Below are 21,372 nucleotides of genomic sequence, written 5' to 3'. Positions count from 1 at the left end.
AGTATTTCTTACCAAATAATAATGACTTAAAGAAAGTCACTAGATTTATTTTAAAGGAAGAAGATAAATATCTTTATCAAAAGGTACAGCAGTGACAGAAATCAATATTAATAGGAGAATGACTAAAAAGCACATGATTTATTTGTTTTAAAAATCATGTGTGGCTTTTGTAATTTAAGGAACTTCAACTAACAGAAAAAATCCTGAAGGAGAACTCAAAAAGCGCAGGTCATTTTGGTTCAAGAAATAGAGTAATTAACAGAGCAAGGGGAAGTTAATGAAATAGGAATATAAGAATCACATATTTTTTTTTTCTGGCAAGAGAACCTTCAGTATGTCTGTAAGCCCTTAAGGGAAAAAATTACCAAATAGAAGAAGAAAATTAAAAACTTGGGAGACCTGAGGTCAGCTGATAAGAGATGACTCAGGAGAGAATGGAGAAGACAGGACCTTGGGCTTTGACCAAAGGAAGTTCCTTTTCTCCTAAGGCAGCAGCAGAGGAGAAAAGGAAAAATATTGTTACATTTGTTAGCTTTGGAGTAAAAACAGACACCAGCAGAGTTTCTGCTCAAAGACTTTTATTTTTCATCTTTGAAGTGAAAGTTAAAATTTCATTGCTAAGGCTGAAAGGGCTGGGCCTGAAAGAGTATGGTCAGAGAAAACAGAATTGCTATGGGACACAAAAGAGGACTGTGGAACCATAGGTAGGACCCAGCCACGAACAGATCACACAAAACAATTAATAATGATTCTAAGTAACCGAGAACATACACACTTGTAAAATTAAATTTTAAAAGTTATGTTCTGGGCAGGTCAAAGTAGAACATATAGGTGATATTAAAGAATGCTGCATTGAGACCTTTAGACAACCTTGTCTATAGGCCAAGGTGTCACTGAGAGTTAAAGGCTGATGTAAAGAACACCAAGCATCTCCTCATTAATAGCTCAATCTTTCATATGAGGTTATTCCCAGGAATCAGGAATCCAAGCAGTTAACTTCCTGAATACTCATGAGTTCCTACTATCATGCCCTTACATGAGCTTTAATGTTTCAAGTTATCCAACATATTCTGATAATGACTTAATAAGCGTTTTACTGTTTTTTCAATCAGAGCTCTAGAAATATTATTTCATATTTACATTCTTTCTCAGAGTAATTATTCCTATGTACATAAAGTTGAATAATTTGCTTCATGAATACTAAGTGTAAATTTACATAAAATGTCTGTAAAGGAACTCATTTATAAAGAGCTCTCCATAGCAGGGCAGTCATGTGTCTTTTTCACGCCGTAGCCCAAAAAGAACACAGGAGACGTTTATAAATCTACTCTATTCTTGGCAATATTACAGAAATTATTAGCCTCCAAAAGAAAAAAATAGGTGGCACAAACATCTTAATTTGTGAAAATGTGGTCAGCTAAGAAGGTAGACGATTCAATTGACACATGCCTTATTCTACTTCCTTGTAAAAACCTTCAAAAACCTACCAAAGTCAATTCTAAAATTATATCCCTTTGCAATTAGCTTGATATTTTGAGTATTTTTTTCTAGACGTGACTGGTTCAAAACTGGAAAACAAAACAGAATGACAGAAATGTTCGAAAACATGCATACAAAGAAATTTATGTCATAAAAGGTATAGTTGCCATGAATGAAAGAGGGAAATTAAGAAACTACTGAAATCATACTTTTCACTGTACAAGTAAGAATACTGAGACCAAGATACATGAAATGTCTCAGTGAATGTCATTAAGCCAATCAAAAACAGTGTTAATTGAGATATGGTAGTGTTCTTTCTGCTGTATTATAATTCCCATCATAATTTAGTAAGTAGACACATAAAGTTAATTTTAAACTGTACAAGTTTAGATTTGGTACTTCTAAACAATTCCAGTGAACCACTGACCCATCAAAAATTAACTTTTGATTTTTTCTATGTAATCAGTTACCCATTTGATTCCATCTGATTCATCAAACATAAATGGAGTTCTTATACAAAGAATTCTGAAACAGGTAGTATATATAACCATCTTACCTCAAGTACTTACAACATAGTTAATTAACACTATGTATATTTTAACTAGAAAATGAAGGACATTGTCACATAAAGAATCAACTCTAATAAAGTATCAAAAGGTGCAATATGGACCAAAAGGGTTTGGTAAAATGCAGGTTACAGAACTTAAGACCAGCAAGAGAGAAATGCAAACAGCATGATAAGATGGATAATAATGAGAAAAGAAAAATTAGAGTGAATAACTGGGAAAATATTGTAATGGAAATGTTGAAAATAGTGGTAAGAGATGCACTGAAGAAAAACGTGAACATGATCTTGGAGTTCATTTTAAAAGCAAGGCAAATTCCATTTAAGTTTCATGCCTGAGTAACTGATAAAATGAGGATGCCAATTTCAAAACCTGGTAAATTATTTGGAAAGGGGATTATCATTAATTCAATTGACTACAAAATAATAGCCTGCCATTAAAATGCAATTATTCAATAGGCAGTAAGAAAATACATAACCAAACATTGGCAAAAAAGTCAAAAACTTGGTCTAGATAACTATTAATAACAAGACAGGCAACTTTCATTTGTATCTATTTTACAGATTATCCATATCTTTTTCCAGTCTTTCATCTTTTGACCAGTATAACTGTCTCAAGCATTTCCATGAGGAAGCAAGAAATTGGTACTAAATTGAAATCCATCTAGTCCATTAAACAATCCCAGATAGGATAATCAGAACAGGAAGATGACTTAACATAATCTTGAGACAGTACATGATGACTTTGATTATTAATGTTCCGCCCCACAACATATAGACCTCAAGAGCACACATACTATCATTAAATGGCATAATATCTCTGTGCAGGAGACAAAAAGTTCTCATAACAGATATCAAACACATGTAAATGCATACACCATGTTTTTGGCTTATGAACAGACTACTAGAAATAAGTCACATTTTCCCAAAATGCATATAGAACCCAAACCAAAACGAAAACATTTTACGTCATGAGTGTAAAGCTACAGTGTCAACAGTTTGTGTAGGAAAGCTGATTTAGAAGACAAGATAAGCACATGCTAACATAAACACATAACTGATATAAAAGCAGCCTTCATACTTGAGAGCTTATTAAGTTCTTCATACCTAAGGTATAGTATAAGCAATTTGGGAGATTTCAAATGCATCTTGTAAACATATTAGTAGTACTTATCATAAACTAGCAGATGTCTAAAATCTGAACAATCCTCAACAAAAGGAAAAAGCTTCCCTAGCTCAGTGATGGCAAAAATGGTGCCAAGACATTGCACAGCCTGGACAATCAGTATTAAAAAGTGTTAGGTCTGCTATGAGTAAAAATAAAAATGGCAAACAGTACTCTGGAGTTTTATGATGGTATTGTTGAGACCATTCTGTTTTGTTTTTATTGTTATTATTCAATCAAACATTCTGAAAGTGTGTTTTAGTAAGTTCTGGTTTCATATGCACTACATATACAAATATAAGTCCATATTACTAGGCCTTCTTATAAATTATGGTAGGCATTGATTCAATCATTTCTAATTGTCATCCTGTGATGATTATTACTTGAGAGGTACAGTAGCTTGACACATTTTCCCCACCATGCCTGATGATATTTAGGTTTTTACTGAGCCTTTAAACAAATTGTATTAGATGTATATTTTGTGTCAGGCACTATGCTGTTCTCTGGTGATTGAGTCAAATAAGACACTGATGTTAAGGAATTTAAAATCTAGTGGAAAAAACAGACAGTTACAACTTATGATTGCCATAAAATATTATAAACATGAGAGGCAATCAGAGAACCGTGAAGGTACAGATTGTGATTATCTAAATCACACCATCAAAATTAGGAAAGGGGACTAGACAAATCAGTGTGGTAAGCACTTAATACAGCATATATGAGGTCCTGAGTTAGATCTCCAGTACCTCAAACTTAGAAGAAAACACAAAATTAGGATAAGTTTTCCAAAGGAGGCAACAGAGTTCGAGTTTGAGTTTGAGGTCATGATGAGATAGTCAGATTAACATGTCGGATGTAGTATAGTAGCTCTTCAGAGAGCTCTGGGCTAGACATACAGGCTTAGGAATCAATAGTGAATAAATTATAGTTATAACTATGAATTTGTAAATGGAAAAGACCACTGAGGCAGGAGAAAGAGGGAAAGCACTGGTAGAGTGCAGAACAGTTGCAGAGATGTGAAAGATCAAATACAGATGAGATATGGGTCATGTATATGCTAGATTAGAACAGGGGCAAGCATAGAGGAGATACTATTGGAGATGTAAGACACCAGTTCAAGAGCCTTGTGGGTGAAGCCAAGAAATCTGAGCCTTATCCAGTAAGCTATGCAGTTCAATAAAGGATCTCAACATTGGAATGGCCTAACTAGATTTAAGATTCCAGAAATACACTTCAGAGTCAGGGTGGAATATGAGTTGATGGAAGACGATAAGAAGTAGTGAGACTGAAAAAGGGTCCACCAAAGAGGGAGGAAAAGGAGTAATTAAAGCAATGTGTACATGGTAATGGAAATGAAGGAGATTTCAGAGATGGAAAAGATTCTGGATTGACAAGTCTGCATGATGCTAAATTTGAGAAACTCCAGTAAAAAGAGGTCTATAGTGATCCCCAGGAGTTTAGTTTAGATGGCAAAGGAGAAGGACATGTCATTTGCTAAGAAAGGGCCTGTTGTGTTAGGAGTGGTGGGGTAGAGTTTTGAATTCAGGCTTTGTCATGTTGAGTTTGAGGTCATGTTGGAATAGTCAGGATATACAGGTGTAGCACTCTTCTGGGAGATCTGAACTAGACGCAGAGACTTAGGAATTAACAAGGAATGCTGGCAGAGACTTAGGAGGTGACAGGGAATGATGGCAGTTTCAGCCGTGGATTTGGACAAAATCACTGAGGTACAAGAGAAAATCAGAAGAAAGATCAATATAACTAAAGTCAACATCAAATTCAAGTTGTAAAATAAAAAAGTGAAGGTGCACAAGGACTTATTTAAAATATTTATACTAATTTAAATTTTCTTATTTGTTAATCCCTATTAATTTTCTAAAATTTTGTAAGTAAATTTACCACGTACTTTATCAAGCCTGGTATTGCTGCTTCACTTACACATCAAGAAAAAAAGGAATAATAGCACAATTTATGATTTTCTAGTGCTTCAAAATACTGTGGGCTTAATGAATTTAAAAAGCCAGAAAAGTTTCTGATCTGACTCAAATTCATACACACACACACACACACACACACACACACACACAGAGTCCATTTACATATGTAATTCACACTGTGTAAGATACATGGTAGTTCTAAGACTAGTTTTTGCAAACTTCATAAAAATCCAACCATGATTTTTGATGTTAGGCAGGGGTCAGGAAGGAGAACAGAGCCCTGTCATCTTTATCACACAGGAAAATCTGACTGAGCCAAGAGGGCTTAAGTTCACACATGGAATCATCAGGACAACAAAGCATGTACCAGAAGTCATAGGTCACCATGATGTCAATAGATCAGCCTTCATCAAATAAAAGGTTATTATAAGGAACCTCTAACATGAACATGGGAAGAGTAAGACCTGACAACATCCAGTTCATGCTCATCTCTTGGCTATGACACAAAAACTGCAACTGTGAAAAATGGTGATGGTTGCAGACTATGGTTAACCATGAATCTGGCCCCAGTGCCCCAGTTGATACTCAACTGAGCAGATGGCCAAGGGTGGACACGTGAATAACTCAAGGACATGGTATCAGACACCTTAAACTCTGGCTCTGACATCAGACTGTTAAATAAGTAGGAATATCAAAGGTGAACATTAGGAGATGTCCTTTAATAAGGAGCTCTGTCTAATGCTAGGCTTTATGTCTTTGTGACGCTGACTTGAGACTTTTGGTCTCATATAATCATACAAATACCAGTTGCAAAATACCAATTCTAATGTCCCTTCTTTATAAAATACACTTCCCCAAATATACCCTAATTTTTAGTTTGTTTTTGGGTACTAGGGATTGAATGCAGGGGTGCTTAACCACTGAGCCACATCCCCAACTGTTTCTATTATTATTTTGATACAAGGTTTCACTAAGTTGCTTAGGTCCTCACTAAGTTGCTGAGGCTGGCCTGAAACTTGTAATTGTCCTGCCTCAGCCTCCCAAATCCCTGTGATTACAGGAGTGTGTCACCACACCCAACACCCTAATGTTTCTTACAGAACATCTATAAAATTGTAATAGCCAATACTTAAGTAAAAATGATGCCACAATATATTGTCTATGATCAATATGACATTTAAGAAATCTTAATGGAAAAATTACCTGTACTAGCAAATTAATTTCTATTCCAGATCATTGCACATGTTGCATTATTTGAGAAATTTATTTATGTATATAGTGTTCAACTATTCTAACGAGTGAATATTATCTGCCTTTATTCACCAGTAATATTTTCCTATAAAAATAGAGTCCAAAATGCAAAACGTTGTCTTTGTAGGGCTAGATTTAAATCTTCTTTTTACAAATAACACCACATTTAATTATATGCTTTACGAGAAATACCCTAATTTCCTAATATTTCAGTGTCTTTACTGAAATAGAAATTTCATTTACCATGCAAATTTTCTTCTTTCATGCATTAATATAAACTAAAAAGACCTTGAAATCATAGATTAGCTATCTGATTTTTAAGAATACTCAAAACTTTTTGAACTAGTGTTTGCTCAAAACATGGAATCTCGGTATCTAAGTTGCACAAATAGCGTAAGAAAACAACAGTAAATTTTTCTTACTTTTTTCTTACTAAAGGATATATAAAAATTATAAAAACCCATGACACTAACAAAACTTTATAAACTTTAACAGAGAATTAGGTATCATATTCTAAACCTCACTTCACACTGTCATTTTGTGATATGAAAAGTTTTGCAGATGTGTCTTTTAATAAACCACCTTGCTTTTATAACAAATGCATTGACATTTCTCTATATAAGAATATAAGACATAAAGAACATACGATGGGCATAGGTATTGCTTCTTTTTCCCCTTTCCTTTCTTTGAAGACTTTTCTTTAGAATAGACTTCTTCAACCCACAAAGAAATTAAAATTAAAAAGGCTATTGCCAATAAAAACTTCATCTTGAAAAGTTAATTTCAGGAGATGGACCTATAAAAGAACAAGAAAATGTTTACATTTATGAAGCAAATGATAAATATATGACTGTCCCTTTAAGAATTATGATCCTTAGTACCCACAGGGTAAATACATTTGTATATCAAATCCTCATTGCTCAATCCCACATGGTTACACATTGCTCTACATTTCAAGTCTCTTCTATATAGTAGTAGTAAAATCTTTTTTATATAGTAGTAAAAGTCAGTTGAAATAATGATATATACAAAATAGGATTCCAATGAGGTATAATGGGTTACTATGTAAAATTTCCACTCTAGGGTTATGTAAAATTGTAAATTGATACTGAATTGAACAGTATATCAAAATATGTTTAGGAAGATACCTGGGAGGATATCTGACAATGTTAAAATGGTTATTTCTGACTAGTACCTTTGTGTAATTCTTGTTTTCTTTTAAAATGTCTATGTTGTTTGGATTTTGTATGTAAAGTTTTTCAAAAACAATAAAAGTATTTTAATTCTAAGTACTAAACAACTAAAAGAGATAAAGGAAAAATTCAGCATCCAAGATTCTACCCTAAGTTCATTGTTTTTATTTATACCATGAAATTTGCAAGATATTTTTACCTCACAACAGTAATATGCTATATTAATATGCTAGCTTTCCCACTTATGGGATACTAACATTTATCATCAAAAAGATTTCTCTAGAAATTGGAGGGAACATTACATGAAAGAATACAGCAAGTGTGGTCACACTCTTTAAATAATCTTCTTAGCTACATTTTAATAAAATTGTTAATGCTCAAATGAGAATTAAATGTTCGCCAGTCTAATGCATAAAAAAAAAAAAAAAAACTTTAAGCATCTACTAACACTGGAATATTGGACCCTCTTTTAGATTCTTCACTGCCAAGCCATAAATTGTTTCTCTCATTGTTTTCTGCAGAGTACAAGACCTGTCAGGTTCCTCAACACTAACTTAATTTCCATCTCAGTCTCATAAATCTGCTACTTCTATGTCATGCTTTTCATCTTTTTCCTAGATTATTTTTTCTTCCAATGCAGGCCAGAAGGGCATCTTCCTAGGTCCTTACACCCAACACAATTGAGGGGGCTGATGAGACCCACAGCAGCTGAAGGCTCTCTGTCAACTTACAGCCTCGGGTGCTCCCTTCCCCCATCCTAGCCAGGCATCTGCTTCCAGTCACTTTTGCCCTCAGCAGCAGGTACTTCTCCCATCTCCACATCTTTCCCCAAGAAAATGGTTCGAAGGGGAGGCAGGAGAAAAATTCAACAGGGCTCTCAGGCTTCATTCTCAAGTCTCTCAAAAGAGACAGCTGCAATGACTGGAGGGACACGCACACACACAGCACCACAGGGAGCCCACCCAATCTTGCGTTCCCTAATTATCCGCGGCCCTCTGCGCACCTTCTTCCCCTGCGTCCTGGTGGACGCCACCGCATCGGTGACGCGGCTGCAGCGGCCCGGCGCCCGGCGCCCCTCTGCGGGGCGAGCGGCGCTCTCTGCCTCCCGCTGCACGCCGCAGTGCTCCCCGAGCCCCCGCCACCCCAGACCGGACCCGCTCTTTCCCGCAGCGGCGTTAATTCCTGTCCCTAGATCTCCGCCGCCGTCCCTTCCCGTCCTTTCCTGCGCCTCCCTCCTGGGTGCAGCCCCCGGCCCTTACCCGAGGCGCCCCGCCCGCAGCCGCCAGGCGAGATCACGGCGGCCCCGGCCGAGGTGACGGTGGCGGCCGGGGTGCAGCGGGCGCAGAGCGGGGTCAGCTGCGTCCCCGCCGCCCGCGCGACCGCCGAGCTCGGCTGACGCGCCTGCTCGGGCCGCGGAGCGTGCGCCGTGGCGCCGCTGTCGGGGCCGCTGCGGGGACCGTGGGGGCCGCGCGGGAGCAGCACCGCGACGGGGGAGGGAAGAAGTAGCCCGACCAGCGAGGAAGGACGCCTCCCCTCCGGGCGCACTGGGGGATTCTGAGCGGAGCGGTTTTGTCGCCGCCCGTTTTAGGGACTAACTAGGATAGGGAGGGATACAGGGGAGGACAATGTTGGTTCAAAAAGGAAAAATAGTAATAATACTAACACCTTTCACGGGACAGGAATTATTTAGGGTCAGTTTTTGACCACTAGCAGGAAACACAGGATAGAGTACAAATGACCTTTTTGGACCAAAAAGGTCAAAGTAGTTGGTGTGATTTCATATTTGCCCGGAATCCTGGCATCTAAATCTCAGTGAGGGTTCCAATTTCGAAAAGCCTGACCTTTCTAAGCAAGCTTAAATTGATTAGAATTACTAGGACAATATAGATCTGTGTGTGAAATGGCTTTTAACATTTGTTACATAATTAGCAATTGTACATAGCTTGACAGTTTCTGAACACCTTTCACCCATGTCGAGTTTGACCCTAATGATGGTCCTGTGCAAGTTTTAAGTCTCTCTTCCCATTTTATATATGAATAAACTGAAGCTCAGAAATACTAAGAGCCTGACTTAAGGTTAAAATCTTGAATTTACCAAAGACTTGAAGTCACTTATTTTTACTCATCTGGGCCAGGTATTATTAGCTTTGCCATCCTTAGCAAGATGCTGTTGTCTTCATCGTTATTTAAGAAATGCACCTTGCCAGGTTCAGTAGTGCAAGCTATAATCCCAGCATCAAGGGAGTCTGAGACAGGAGGATTGCAAGTTTGAGGCCAACCTGGGCAGTTTAGGAAGACATTAAAATAAAAAATAAAAGGACTTTGGTATGTAGCTCAGTAGTTGAGCATCCCTGGGTTCAATCCCCACTACTACAAAAATAAACAAAATAGCTTTATTTGGATATACAACTCTTGGATAAGAGACATGGTTTTCCTGTTAACTCTTAAATGAATATCTGATTTTTTTTTTTAAGAAAGCATTGTCTCAGTGAGCAATTCTTAGCATTGTGTTGTAGACATACGGGTGTACCCACTAATAAATATTTTTGACCCAGAGCGTATGAGAAAGAATATTCCCTATATGTAGCCATGTTCTACAAGATCTACAAAATATTATGCTACATGAGAGTAACAGTCATTAATAAGTGATCATTATTTACATTACTAAGTGGTCATTATTTTATTTAAAGAGTTGTGCTATTTGGAGATCTCCAAATTGGATCAGGATAGGACTTTGAATTTTAGAATGATGTTGATAACATAACTTACATACAACACAACTTTTGGAGAACAGGCCAAATAAGAAAGGATAAGATAGCTGTCGTGTAACTGCATGGGTTCAGAAGCTGAAGAAATCTTTAAACCTAGTTTTCAAGTAACCAAGGAATTAAGAGTTGAAAATAAGATGTTTGGATTCCTGCGATGAAGTAAATATATCTTTTATTTACAAAATCTTATGGAAACATGTGGAAGAACTTCTATCCTGGAAGTCTCTATGGTTGACTTGTCCACTCTCCCTTGTATTGGCTCCAGCTCTGCCGCTGTTGGGAATTGTAGTGGAGAATGAGGTTATTCATAAGAAAAGCATATCCCACTCAGGACAGCTCTGTGAGTTGTTTTGCCCAAAAGTTGGGAAATATAGTTGGTAACCTAAAAAAATTTCTTATAGGGCCACAAAGCAGTCACAGTCATTGTTTTAAACATTTTTTTTCTATAAAGATGATCTGCCTACCAATATTTATTGTCCCAGCCTGCACAACAGTTTATTCAGGGCTAACCAGAGCAGTTGGTGAGGGGTTGGGGAAAAGATAAACAGAGACACAAATAGAGAAAAAGTCAGGGCTCAGTGGTTCAGCCAACTTCTGATGAAGGAAAACTGACCAAGAGCAAACTTGGCACATTTATTATATAGGTTTAAACATCAAAACTAAGAAAGTTTCTTCAAAGAACTCAGAGTGAAGAATAAACTTCAATGCAGCCCACTTACAATTATCAGCCTATGCCCATAACTCTCTACCGCTGGGGCAGCTGGTGTTTGAACCTGAGGTCAAGAACTGATAAAATTCTGAGACTGGCACAAAATTTCCCTTTGAACAGGGCAACATCATAGCAACTGGGCAATCTTCCATCTTTGCCTTTGCACCTAGAATTCTCCAGGGGGGCATCACCTCTGTCACAAGAGAGTTCAAGATCCATAATTTAGTCACTGCTCCCAACAATTTATGTAGTTATCTTATAGTGTAATATGAAAGGGTAAGCTTCAAAAATAATGCCATGAAATGACCTGTTTTCCCCAGTCATATCAAGTATAGACCCACTCTCCTCTAGTTTTTCTCTATATTCACTCATAGGATTTCATTCATTCACACAGTTGTAAATATCATGTTCATGACTCCTAAATTTACTTCTCCATTCCTCTTTCCAGAACTCCAAACTCTGTTTATCCAACTCAGCTCCTCAACCTTCACATTTAATGAATATATCAAGTTCAGCATGTCCAAAGTTGAACTTGGTTTTCCCTAAAATTTCTCTACATTCAGTCTCCTTCTAGTTGATTGCAGCCTCATCCCTTGGGTTGGTTACTTAAGCCAAACACTGTAAAGCTGTTCAAAATTTCTGTCTTCCTCACACTCCACATTCAATCTGTAAGGAAATCCTGTTCACTCTCAAATTATACCCAGAATCCGACTACTTCTTACTGTTTTTGGTCACCAACCTGAACTGAGCCACAAATATCTCTAACTTGGATTCGTGCAACAGTGTTCAAACTGTTCTCCCTGCCTCTTCCACTGTCTTCCTTCATCCTTGAGTTTTCTCAACCTAGCAGCCAGAGTGATCCCTTTTAAACATATCATGTGTCTTATCATGTCATTCCTCAACTCAAAATCCAGCAATGAGTACCTCAATGAGATTATAAACCAAAATGTTTGTAATGCTAAAGGAACCCAATTGTTATTAGCCTCTCCCAAATAATTGACTTTGCTACTTTTCTCTTCTTTCCACTCTGATCCAGTTATTCTGATCTTGCCAATTATGGTCTCACCTTACATTATTGGTTCCAATTATTCCCTCTGCCTAAATGCTTTCTCCTCAGACAGGCATCTATCTAACTCCCTAACATCTTCAATTTTCTCAGATGTTACTATCTTTAAAAGTGCAGACTCTCTCCTCCATTGAAGCATTACTGATCCTCTTCAACCTGCTTTTCTTTTCTCTCTTTTCATAGTAATTATTGTATTCTAATATATTATGTTTTACTCAACTTTTTCATTGTTGTCCTGAGAAGAACAATTAGCAGAGGAAATGTGGCTCATGGGGCTCATGGTTTCAGAGGTCTCAATCCATAGATGGCCAGATCTATTGCTCTGGGCCCAAAGTGAGACAGAACATCAGAGCAGAAGGTCCTGGCAGAGGAAAACAGCTCAGGATGGACATGACAATCAGGAAATAGTGAGAGAGCTCAACTCACCAAAGAGAAAATTTAAGCCCCAAAGGCCTGTCTGCAATGACCCACCTCCTCCAGTCAATGGTTACCTCCCCATTAATCCCTATCAGCAGATTCATGCACTAATTGGGTTAAAGCTCTCATAAACTCTTCCCCCAATCATTTCACCTCTAAACTTTCTTGCATTGTCTCACACATGAGCTTTTGGGGGACACCTCATATCTAAACCATAACAATATGGTATACTTACTTCATGTTTATTGCAACTCTTTCCTTGTTACTCTAAGTTCAAAGAAAGGCAGGGGTTTTTTTTGTTTCTTTTCACCCATTATAGATACCCAAGCACCTAGAATAGTATTGAATAATAGTAAATCTTGCTCTACTAACTTAAATTTCTGAAATTTCATGTTTTCTTATCAGCGAAATGAAAATGACAAAAAGAATTTACAGAATTGTATATATCTAAAGAGATATATTGTTGTTAAATTTCTGATCCGAGAAGAAGGGCCACAAGGAATTACCCCTTCCATACTACTACTTTCTTTTTGATTAATTGTATGATAAAAGTTTGATTGATGGGTCCCTGTGATACATTTCTTTCTACTTTTTGGTTATTTTCTTGACATCTGTACTGGAAATATTTTGTAGACTTATCTGAAAACATTTAATAGGAGCCCTACTTTCTCTGTACTCAGATCTAGCCTAAAATATATCAATTGCATTTTACATGATCACGAATCCTAAATTCAGCACTAAATATCTTGTTTTAGACTAAGAAATCAAATATTGAACAGAGATTATTCTTACCAAATCGTTTGTTCGTATGACATGAATACTTATCGCTCTCATCACTGCCTAAGTAGTCTTAACATTTACTTCTTGAATATAAAATTCTTCCTCATTTTTCCTTTGAGTTGTTATTTTTTAATGACAGCTGGAATTGTAATAGTCATTCATGAATTTTTTCATCAAAACTTCCTTGCATTATACCTATCAGATATTTGTAAGACAGGCAAACCCATACTCTCTTGATGTTTTTTCCCCAAATCACCATCTTCAAAAATTTCTCAAAATAGAAGTATAAATAATAAAGAGAGTATTATTAATTAAAGAACAACCTTTTGTGCTATGTTTTTAAACCTTCAAGTTTTTTGCAAGTTATTTTTCATACCCATATTTTTCTGAGGAAAAAAAGGTTCAGAGAGGGAAATTAAATTAACCAGGATAATAGATTTGGAAGGGGGAGCATAGGATTATTAATCTTTAATACTCTATTATGTCATTAAAACTCTGTTTCCAAGGATCAGAGATGTGAACTTAATAATACAGCCCCTTATTTAATATTTGTGAAGCCCTGGGTTCAATGTTCAGCTTCTAAAAACATGTCTGTAATTCAGTAGCATGTAGGTGAGGGAAAGTGGCTTAGTTTTTAGACATAGAAGTACTTTTAAAATTTCTCCCTGTGTAAGAAAAAGTTGAAGATAAAGGAGCTGATCTAATGCTAGATCTGGGTCTTCCTTCCAACTCAAGGTTGGCCTTAAAACTCAACTAATATGTGAGTTATTTTTTACTTAAATTGTTCTGTTCAAAATACTCATAGCAAAAATAATAGCAAAATAATAATCTAACAAATAATAATGATCATCATATTGATTAAGGGTATATATTATGTACAGAGCCTTAAATGTTTATGACAACATCTCTGCCTCTAGTATCAAAAACAGATATATAACCTCAGTTGAATAAGCAATCCAAAACTCTGTCTTAGAAACTAATCAATAATGTCAATCTTGATTTTGTTGTTAGTTCCAGTTTTTAAGATCTAGGTAAGCAATTAATATTGCAGAAGTATTATCCAAGGACCATGTTACAATTTATTCCTCCTGGCTTAGTACATCAAGAGAGATCAACTGAAAACTCCAACCATGTAGAGTATGAATGCTACATCTGTCGTTGTGGGAAATGCTTCATATTAACCACATCAGTAAACTCCATTTATAATTTATATGTGTGGTATGAGAGGTGATGAATCAGCAGTGGCACTCTAGTATTTTTTTTAATAAGAAAGTGAATGGACAACTGTCCTACAAATATATTTAAATAGGCTACTAAAAGAAAAGAATGTCATTTATTAAATTATTGAGGCTTTAAAATAAGACTTTAAATTTAGCCTCACCAAGCAAGCTCTCATCATATCATCATCATTAAGTAAGCTTGCTGGAGATTTTTAAGATTATATGTCTCTAACCTTATTTTAAAAACTTTCTTTGTCAACAGTATTTATATGCAGTACTGGTACAAAAGGAGCAGAACATTTGTCCTAAGGTTATAGCATCAGCAGAGAGAAAACAGAGAGGTAAAGACCCAGTGCTGAGGCTGGCTTGTCTGGGGAAGGTGCCAAGAAAAGACTCAATAAAACATTAGTTTGGGTTAGTAAAAATGGGACCAGAATAAATATTCATATAAAATTCAATGGGTTAGCAATTCCTAAAATGTTCTATTCAACATTAGTCCTCAGGGTCCTTCATGGGGGAAAAAAAGAAAAAGGACAAAATTTTAAAAATAAAACATATTATCTATCTATCATATTTTCTCCTTTTAAAAATGTACCAAGTATTTTAGCATATTAACTTTTTATGTCATAAGTACAGAAACTTGTCAATATTATAAAACCCAGTGTTAAAAAACCAACACTATCTTTAGCTATCAACTTTATAATTGTGCATTTTAGGAGGAATGTCCTTCTGCCAGTTCCTTTAAGAGTTAGAATGCTGTCCTTTATCTTTACCTACAATGTTTTGTCAGCATTTTCTACTCCCTGGTCTAAATTAGTACCACATATCATTTTCCATTTTACTAAACTGTTTAGTTTCTTCATAACCCTTGGCACAGTCTAAAATTATCGTTTTTTTTTTTTATTTACTTATTTATCTCTCCTACTAAAATGTAATGTCTCCAAGAGTAGAAATTTTTTTCTATCTCACCATTATATCTTCTGCATCTAAATGTGAAGTTCCTGCCACATAGTAGGAACTCTGTAGTATTTTAAAAATAAACTCATTGGGCACTTCCTTTGCCAAACTACAGAAGGTTAAGCAAGCAACCCAGGAAAGGATCATTCAAACTGTGAATAGAAGGATATCTCGAGTTGGCAATTCTAGATAGTGAATACACCATTGAGATATTATATTGTGAAGGGGTGTTTTTTAGTGGAATAATTTATTTTACTAAATGTAGTAGATTCCCTTTTAATAAAAGACAAAAAAAAAAAAAAAAAAAAAAAAACAGAAAAATAGGTGGTTTAGTTTCATTTTTAGTATATCCATGTAGATAATTCAGAAAGTCAAGAAATAATAAAATGGATACTTCTATACCTCACTTCATTTTAAAAACTTGATGCTTCATGTGCCTTTTATTGAGCAAATAGAGATAAACTGACAGGCTAAGTAACCTACTATTAACTGTAAAAAATACAAAGGAATGGGTAAAAATCATTCTGACTTTGAAACTTTATGTCTATATTTATGCTTCCTTTTGCTTATTTTGCTCTTACTTTTTTTCTCTTTTTACACAATTAATCTTACTGTGTATTGGAGAAATAATACCAATATACCTACTGTAATGGAAAACACCATACTCAAGTTCTTTACTGTTTTATTAGTTTACTAGGACCGCAGTACAGAATTCCAGTGTGATTGGCTTAAAAAAGCAGTTTATTTTCTTACAGTTTTGGAGGTTGGAAATCAAAGACCAAGGTGCCAAGAAAGTTGGTTTCCTGTGAGGCCTCTTTCCTTGACCTGCAGGTGGCTATGCTCTTGCTGCCCCTTTGCATGGTTGCTCTGCTGTGCATACACATCCCTGGTGACTCTTCCTCTCTTTCCATGACCCCAGTTATACTGGACTGGGCCCTACTCTAACGGGCTCACTTTAACTTAATCCCTCTTGAAAGACCCCATCTACAAATACATTTACACTGTGCATACTGAAGTTTGGTACTTCAACCTCTGAATTTCAGAGAGACACAACTCAGCCATGCAAATATTAGAAGCATATATAAAAGCAGAACAAACTAAAAACTCTTACAACTTTATCTACTACTTACAGTATTAGCTTATTAATTTATTCTCTCATTATGAAGATAGATGGAAAATTTTCAGACCTAGTATAATACATAAACTGAATATTTGGTATGCTGTAATGAATATCAGAGATGGATGTGAAGAGGACTTTGAACAGGCAGGTGAAATGGGGAAGATATATATGTGATGTATTTCAATAGAAGGAGCCATATACTCTGAAACTGATTGAATAAGAAGTATAATGAAAAACAAAGACAACTCAGAGATTTTGAAGTTGGACACCTAGGTGGCTAATGGGATATTTATAGAAATATGAAGTAAAGGAGGAAGTACACTTGTGGGAAGAAGGCTAAAGTATTCTCATGCAGGTGCTTTGAAACTGAGGCATCAGATGGTAATACCTAATAGGCTGTTAGAAATGAAAACCCCTATATTTAGGAGAAAGTACAGGATAGAGGTACAGGATAGAGGCATAATACCAACTGATGCTCTAAAGGAAGACACAGAAAAAGAAATCTAGCTGTGTCTTTGAGAATACTTACACTTAGAGGAAGACAGAAGAAGAATCATTATTATAGACAAGGAAAAAATGCAATGTTAGGGGAGCGAAGAAAAAAGACAACTTGAGAAAAGGGCAGTAGCCAGAGCTGAAAGCTGAAATCTTTCATCTTCAAGGAGTAAGATGGAAAAAAAAAAAGAAAGAAAAAGAAAAATTGGGGTGAGGAGGTACAAAGGACTGAAACCCAGCATGGATTGCTTGCCTTGTACCAGAAGCCTGGTGTGGAACATCTCTAATGCTGGATGTAGAGGTCATATCTCTGTTTTTCTGTGTATTCGATTGAAATCTGGGTCTTTTTATTTTTATAAATTATTTCAAAAACTACATAGATTATCTATAGTAAAATATCTGCCTAGAACTTTAAAAGAAATATGCAGAAGTCAAAACACAGTATTGAAGGGAAAATAGAATTAGTAAAAATGATTGATAGATCTGCCTACTCTACAAATATTAATAAAAATGAGGTCTGAAATTTTCAACATCATATATAGGTCATCAAGTGCCAATCAGAGATTCCATAAGATTTCATGGAGGTCATTAGTCAAACTGCAAAGTCCCAAGTGAAAACTTTTCATCCAGAGACAAAATAGTTCACTGTAATTTTGATGAGGCTCCATCTCTTATTCTTATGTTCAATTTATCTTCTTTATTAACTCAACTCAAGTAGTTTCCTGTACTTTCCTTCATAAATTAATAAAATCCAAGATCTAGTTATCAATGGTTTATGAAGATGCAAATGATAGAAGGCTAGAACAATATGTCAGACAACAATATTTAAAAGGGCAAGAAAATTATTCATTAAGATTGAAGGGTTACCACCTAGTTCATTTCAATTAAATTTTCTTTTAATAAAAATATTTTTTGATATCTATTATGGGTCAAATATCTATAATATAAAAAACTCATAAAAAGTGGATTCTACAGTAAGATTATGCAATGTACAAGGGAAAAACCAGATGTTTATAAATCGGCATAGGAAGAGTTGTCACAGGTGAGTCTACACATTCTGGGAGCACGTGGACCAGTAGGGGGGACTCAGGAAGGCTTCTTTAAGGAGATGACTGAGATGGATCTTGCAACAAAATTAGGAGTGAACTGGATCAAAGTTCTTCTGGTGCAGATGGTTTTTTTTTTTTTTTTTTTTTCTGATCAGATACATTGTGGTGCATGTGGACATTTGAATCAAGCATGAATCCAATAAACAGTCAGAACATCAGTGTGGTTGGAGCATTGTGGGGAAGAAAATGGGAAAAGATAGGACCAAAGAAGTAAGATCAAACAATGGAGCATCCCGAACACATGCTAGAGTTTATTCTTTTTTCATTCTGAAGAATGAGATCCATTGTATCACAACCCACATGACATTTTCTCAGTTTCCCCAAACTAGGGCAGTGAGTCAGATCCTAAATATTAAAGGTATGAGAAATTTAAGAAATAAAGACAACACACAGAAATGAGTGAAAAGTGGGGGCATGAGGGATGATCTAGCTCCAATGGAGACTGGATCTAACCACAAAATGGAGCCCTCTTTATTTAAACGGGTAGGAATGCCAATGGGATTCAGAGTGAATGGCTTCCTGAAAAAAACAGGAAGATGGCAAAGACAACTTGGTTGAGGCTTGGCAGGTTATGCCTACCTCCTCTAATTCCAGGTTGCTACGTTTGAACCTAGGGCTGTCTGAGCCAATGGGCAGGGTGTCAACACAAAGTGAGCAGTCTTGAATTGGTGAGATTTCATCAAGAGTTCTCAGAAGAGCAGCACCCCTACTTTGAGATGGCCCAAACAAACCCATAATTCATTTACAGGGCCCCAATGTCATTGAAGGATATTAAGTAGATCAAAAACATGGCTGTATTACTTTTAAGTATGATTAGCAGAGGAACATGTTGACTTTGAATTATTCCAAATATTAAATAATTTCATTAAAATACATTAAGCAAAGAACATAATGAATTGGCACTGAGAGTAAATCTCATAGTAACATTGTGATTCTAAAATAACACACGAGAGAGGAGAAGCTGCGTGGCGAGCTGTTTGGACTCAGAACGACTGCTTCTGAACACCGGGGCCTGCCCTGAGGACGAGGAGGAGGAAGAGGAGCGCGGCCGCTTGGATTCAGAGTGACTGCACCAGAGCTACAGGCGGTTGCCAGAGGAGGGGCTGCGTGGTGAGCTGTTTGGACTCAGACCACTTCTGAACACCAGGGCCTGCCCGGAGGAGTAGGAGGAGGAGGAGGAGCGCGGCGGGTCGTTTGGACTCACAGTGACTGCATTAGAGCTCCAGGCGGCTGCTCAGAGGAGAAGGCGAGTGGTGAGTTGTTTGGACTTAAAGTGACAGCTCCTGAACACAGGGGGGCTGCCTGGAGGAGAAGCGCGGTAGGTCGCTTGGTCTTGAGTGGCCGCACCAGAGCTCCGGGCGGTTGCCCAGAGGACGCGTGCAGTGGGTCACGTGGATTCAGAGCCACTCAGAGCGACCGCTCCTGAACACCCGGGGGGTTATCTGGAGAAGGAAGAGGAACGGGGAGGGTCACTTCGACTCGGAGTGATTGATTGCCCAGGGCTACGGGTGGTTGGTGGGAGGAGGAGGCACGCAGTGCGTTTCTTGGACTCCTAGTGACTGCACTGGAATACTGGGTGGCTTTCTGGAGGAAGAGGCGTGTGGCGGGTCTCTGGGACTCAGAGCGATTGTACGGGGCCCCAGGTGGCTGCTCAGAGGAGGGGCCGCATAGCCAGGCGATTAGGTGCAGAGCAGGGTCCCAGGATCTAGGAGGCTTCTGGGTGGAAGAGCCGCACAGAGACAGGCTTAGGGCGGAGCGAAGGTTCCAGGCCTGCGGGCAGATTCTCTGAGGAGGGGCAGCCTAAGGAGATTCATCTGCGAAGGGTGAGGCTCCCAGGCCCAGGAGGTAGGGCCGGGCCCCTGGGATTTTGCAGAGGAAGGCAGCCCAGCCCAGGCAGTAGCTGTAAATTGAGGGGAACCTCTAGGAGGGAACTGACCAGTGAGACCTCCCCACCGGGTGAGTCTTCCCTGCTGGGTGAGGTTTCCCCACAAGGACGGTAAAACCAGAGACTCAGGCCCAAACAGGCCTTGCCTCAGCCCTCAGCCTAGGTCCCCTTTGGATGACCATTGGTCAACAAGTGGAGGCACCTCTGCCCACTAGCAGGGATTATACCCCACCTGAAGGCCACCACTCCTAGAGAGGCAGCTTCCTTGTGGAGCACCGCATTATCAACGTCCTCCAAGACTTCAGCCTACTGAAGGCTAAGGGGGGATATATATAGAAATCTTCAGGGACATTGTAAGTCAATAGAGGAAATCTGCAATATCTCAGTGATCCACTGATACCTGAACAATATGAGAAAACAAGGAAAGAAAATGCTGCAAACAAATCTAGATGTTACATCAATAAAACTCAATGACAGCATGGCAGAAGAAATGACAGAAAAGGAGTTCAGAATGTACATAATTAAAATGATCAGAGAAGCAAATGATGAGATGAAAGAGCAAATGCATGCACTGAATGATGAGATGAAAGAGCAAATGCAAGCATTGAATGATCGCACCAATCGACAATTAAAAGAGCAAATACAGGAAGCAAAAGATCATTTCAATAAAGAGTTAGAGATATTAAAAAAAAAAACAAACAGAAATCCTTGACATGAAGGAAACAATAAACCAAATTAAGAACTCCATAGAAAGCATATCCAGTAGGATAGAACACCTGGAAGACAGAACCTCAGACATTGAAGACAAAATATTTAACCTTGAAAACAAAGTTGAACAAAGAGAGAAGATGGTAAGAAATCATGAACAGAATCTACAAGAACTATGGGATATCATGAAAAGGCCAAATTTAAGAATTATTGGGATTGAGGAAGGCCTAGAGAAACAAGCCAAAGGAATGAACAATTTATTCAATGAAATAATATCAGAAAATTTCCCAAATCTGAAGAATGAACTGGAAAATCAAGTTCAAGAGGCTTATAGCACTCCAAATACACAAAATTACAACAGACCCACACCAAGGCACATTATAATGAAAATACCTAACATACAAAATAAAGACAGAATTTTAAAGGCTGTGAGAGAAAAGAACCAAATTACATTCAGGGGGAAACCAATACGGATATCAGCAGATTTTTCAATCCAGACCCTAAAAGCTAGAAGGGCCTGGAACAACATTTTTCAAGCCCTGAAAGAA

General features: G+C 37.5%; 1 protein-coding gene across 2 annotated transcripts in view; it reads right to left on the bottom strand.

The window, feature by feature from the left end:
• The window catches only part of GLRB (glycine receptor beta), an 83,878-nt gene extending 74,753 nt beyond the window's left edge, over positions 1–9,125 (bottom strand). The window contains exons 1-2 of one of the 2 annotated variants that reach the window (XM_079153549.1): positions 8,850–9,125; positions 7,044–7,193 (exon numbers count right to left, since the gene is read on the bottom strand). In XM_079153549.1, coding sequence (XP_079009675.1) covers positions 7,044–7,165 — 122 coding nt within the window. In that variant the 5' untranslated portion in view covers positions 7,166–7,193; positions 8,850–9,125. The remainder of the gene's footprint in view (positions 1–7,043; positions 7,194–8,849) is intronic. The other variant, XM_079153548.1, reaches the window with a different exon arrangement.
• Between the last annotated feature and the right edge of the window lie 12,247 nt (positions 9,126–21,372).

The sequence above is a fragment of the Sciurus vulgaris genome (genome assembly GCF_902686455.1).
Source record: "Sciurus vulgaris genome assembly, chromosome: 9".
In the NCBI taxonomy this organism is placed as follows: Eukaryota; Metazoa; Chordata; class Mammalia; order Rodentia; family Sciuridae; genus Sciurus; species Sciurus vulgaris.
The sequence above is the reverse complement of the archived record's forward strand: the minus strand, read 5'-3'. Positions and strand labels throughout refer to the sequence as shown.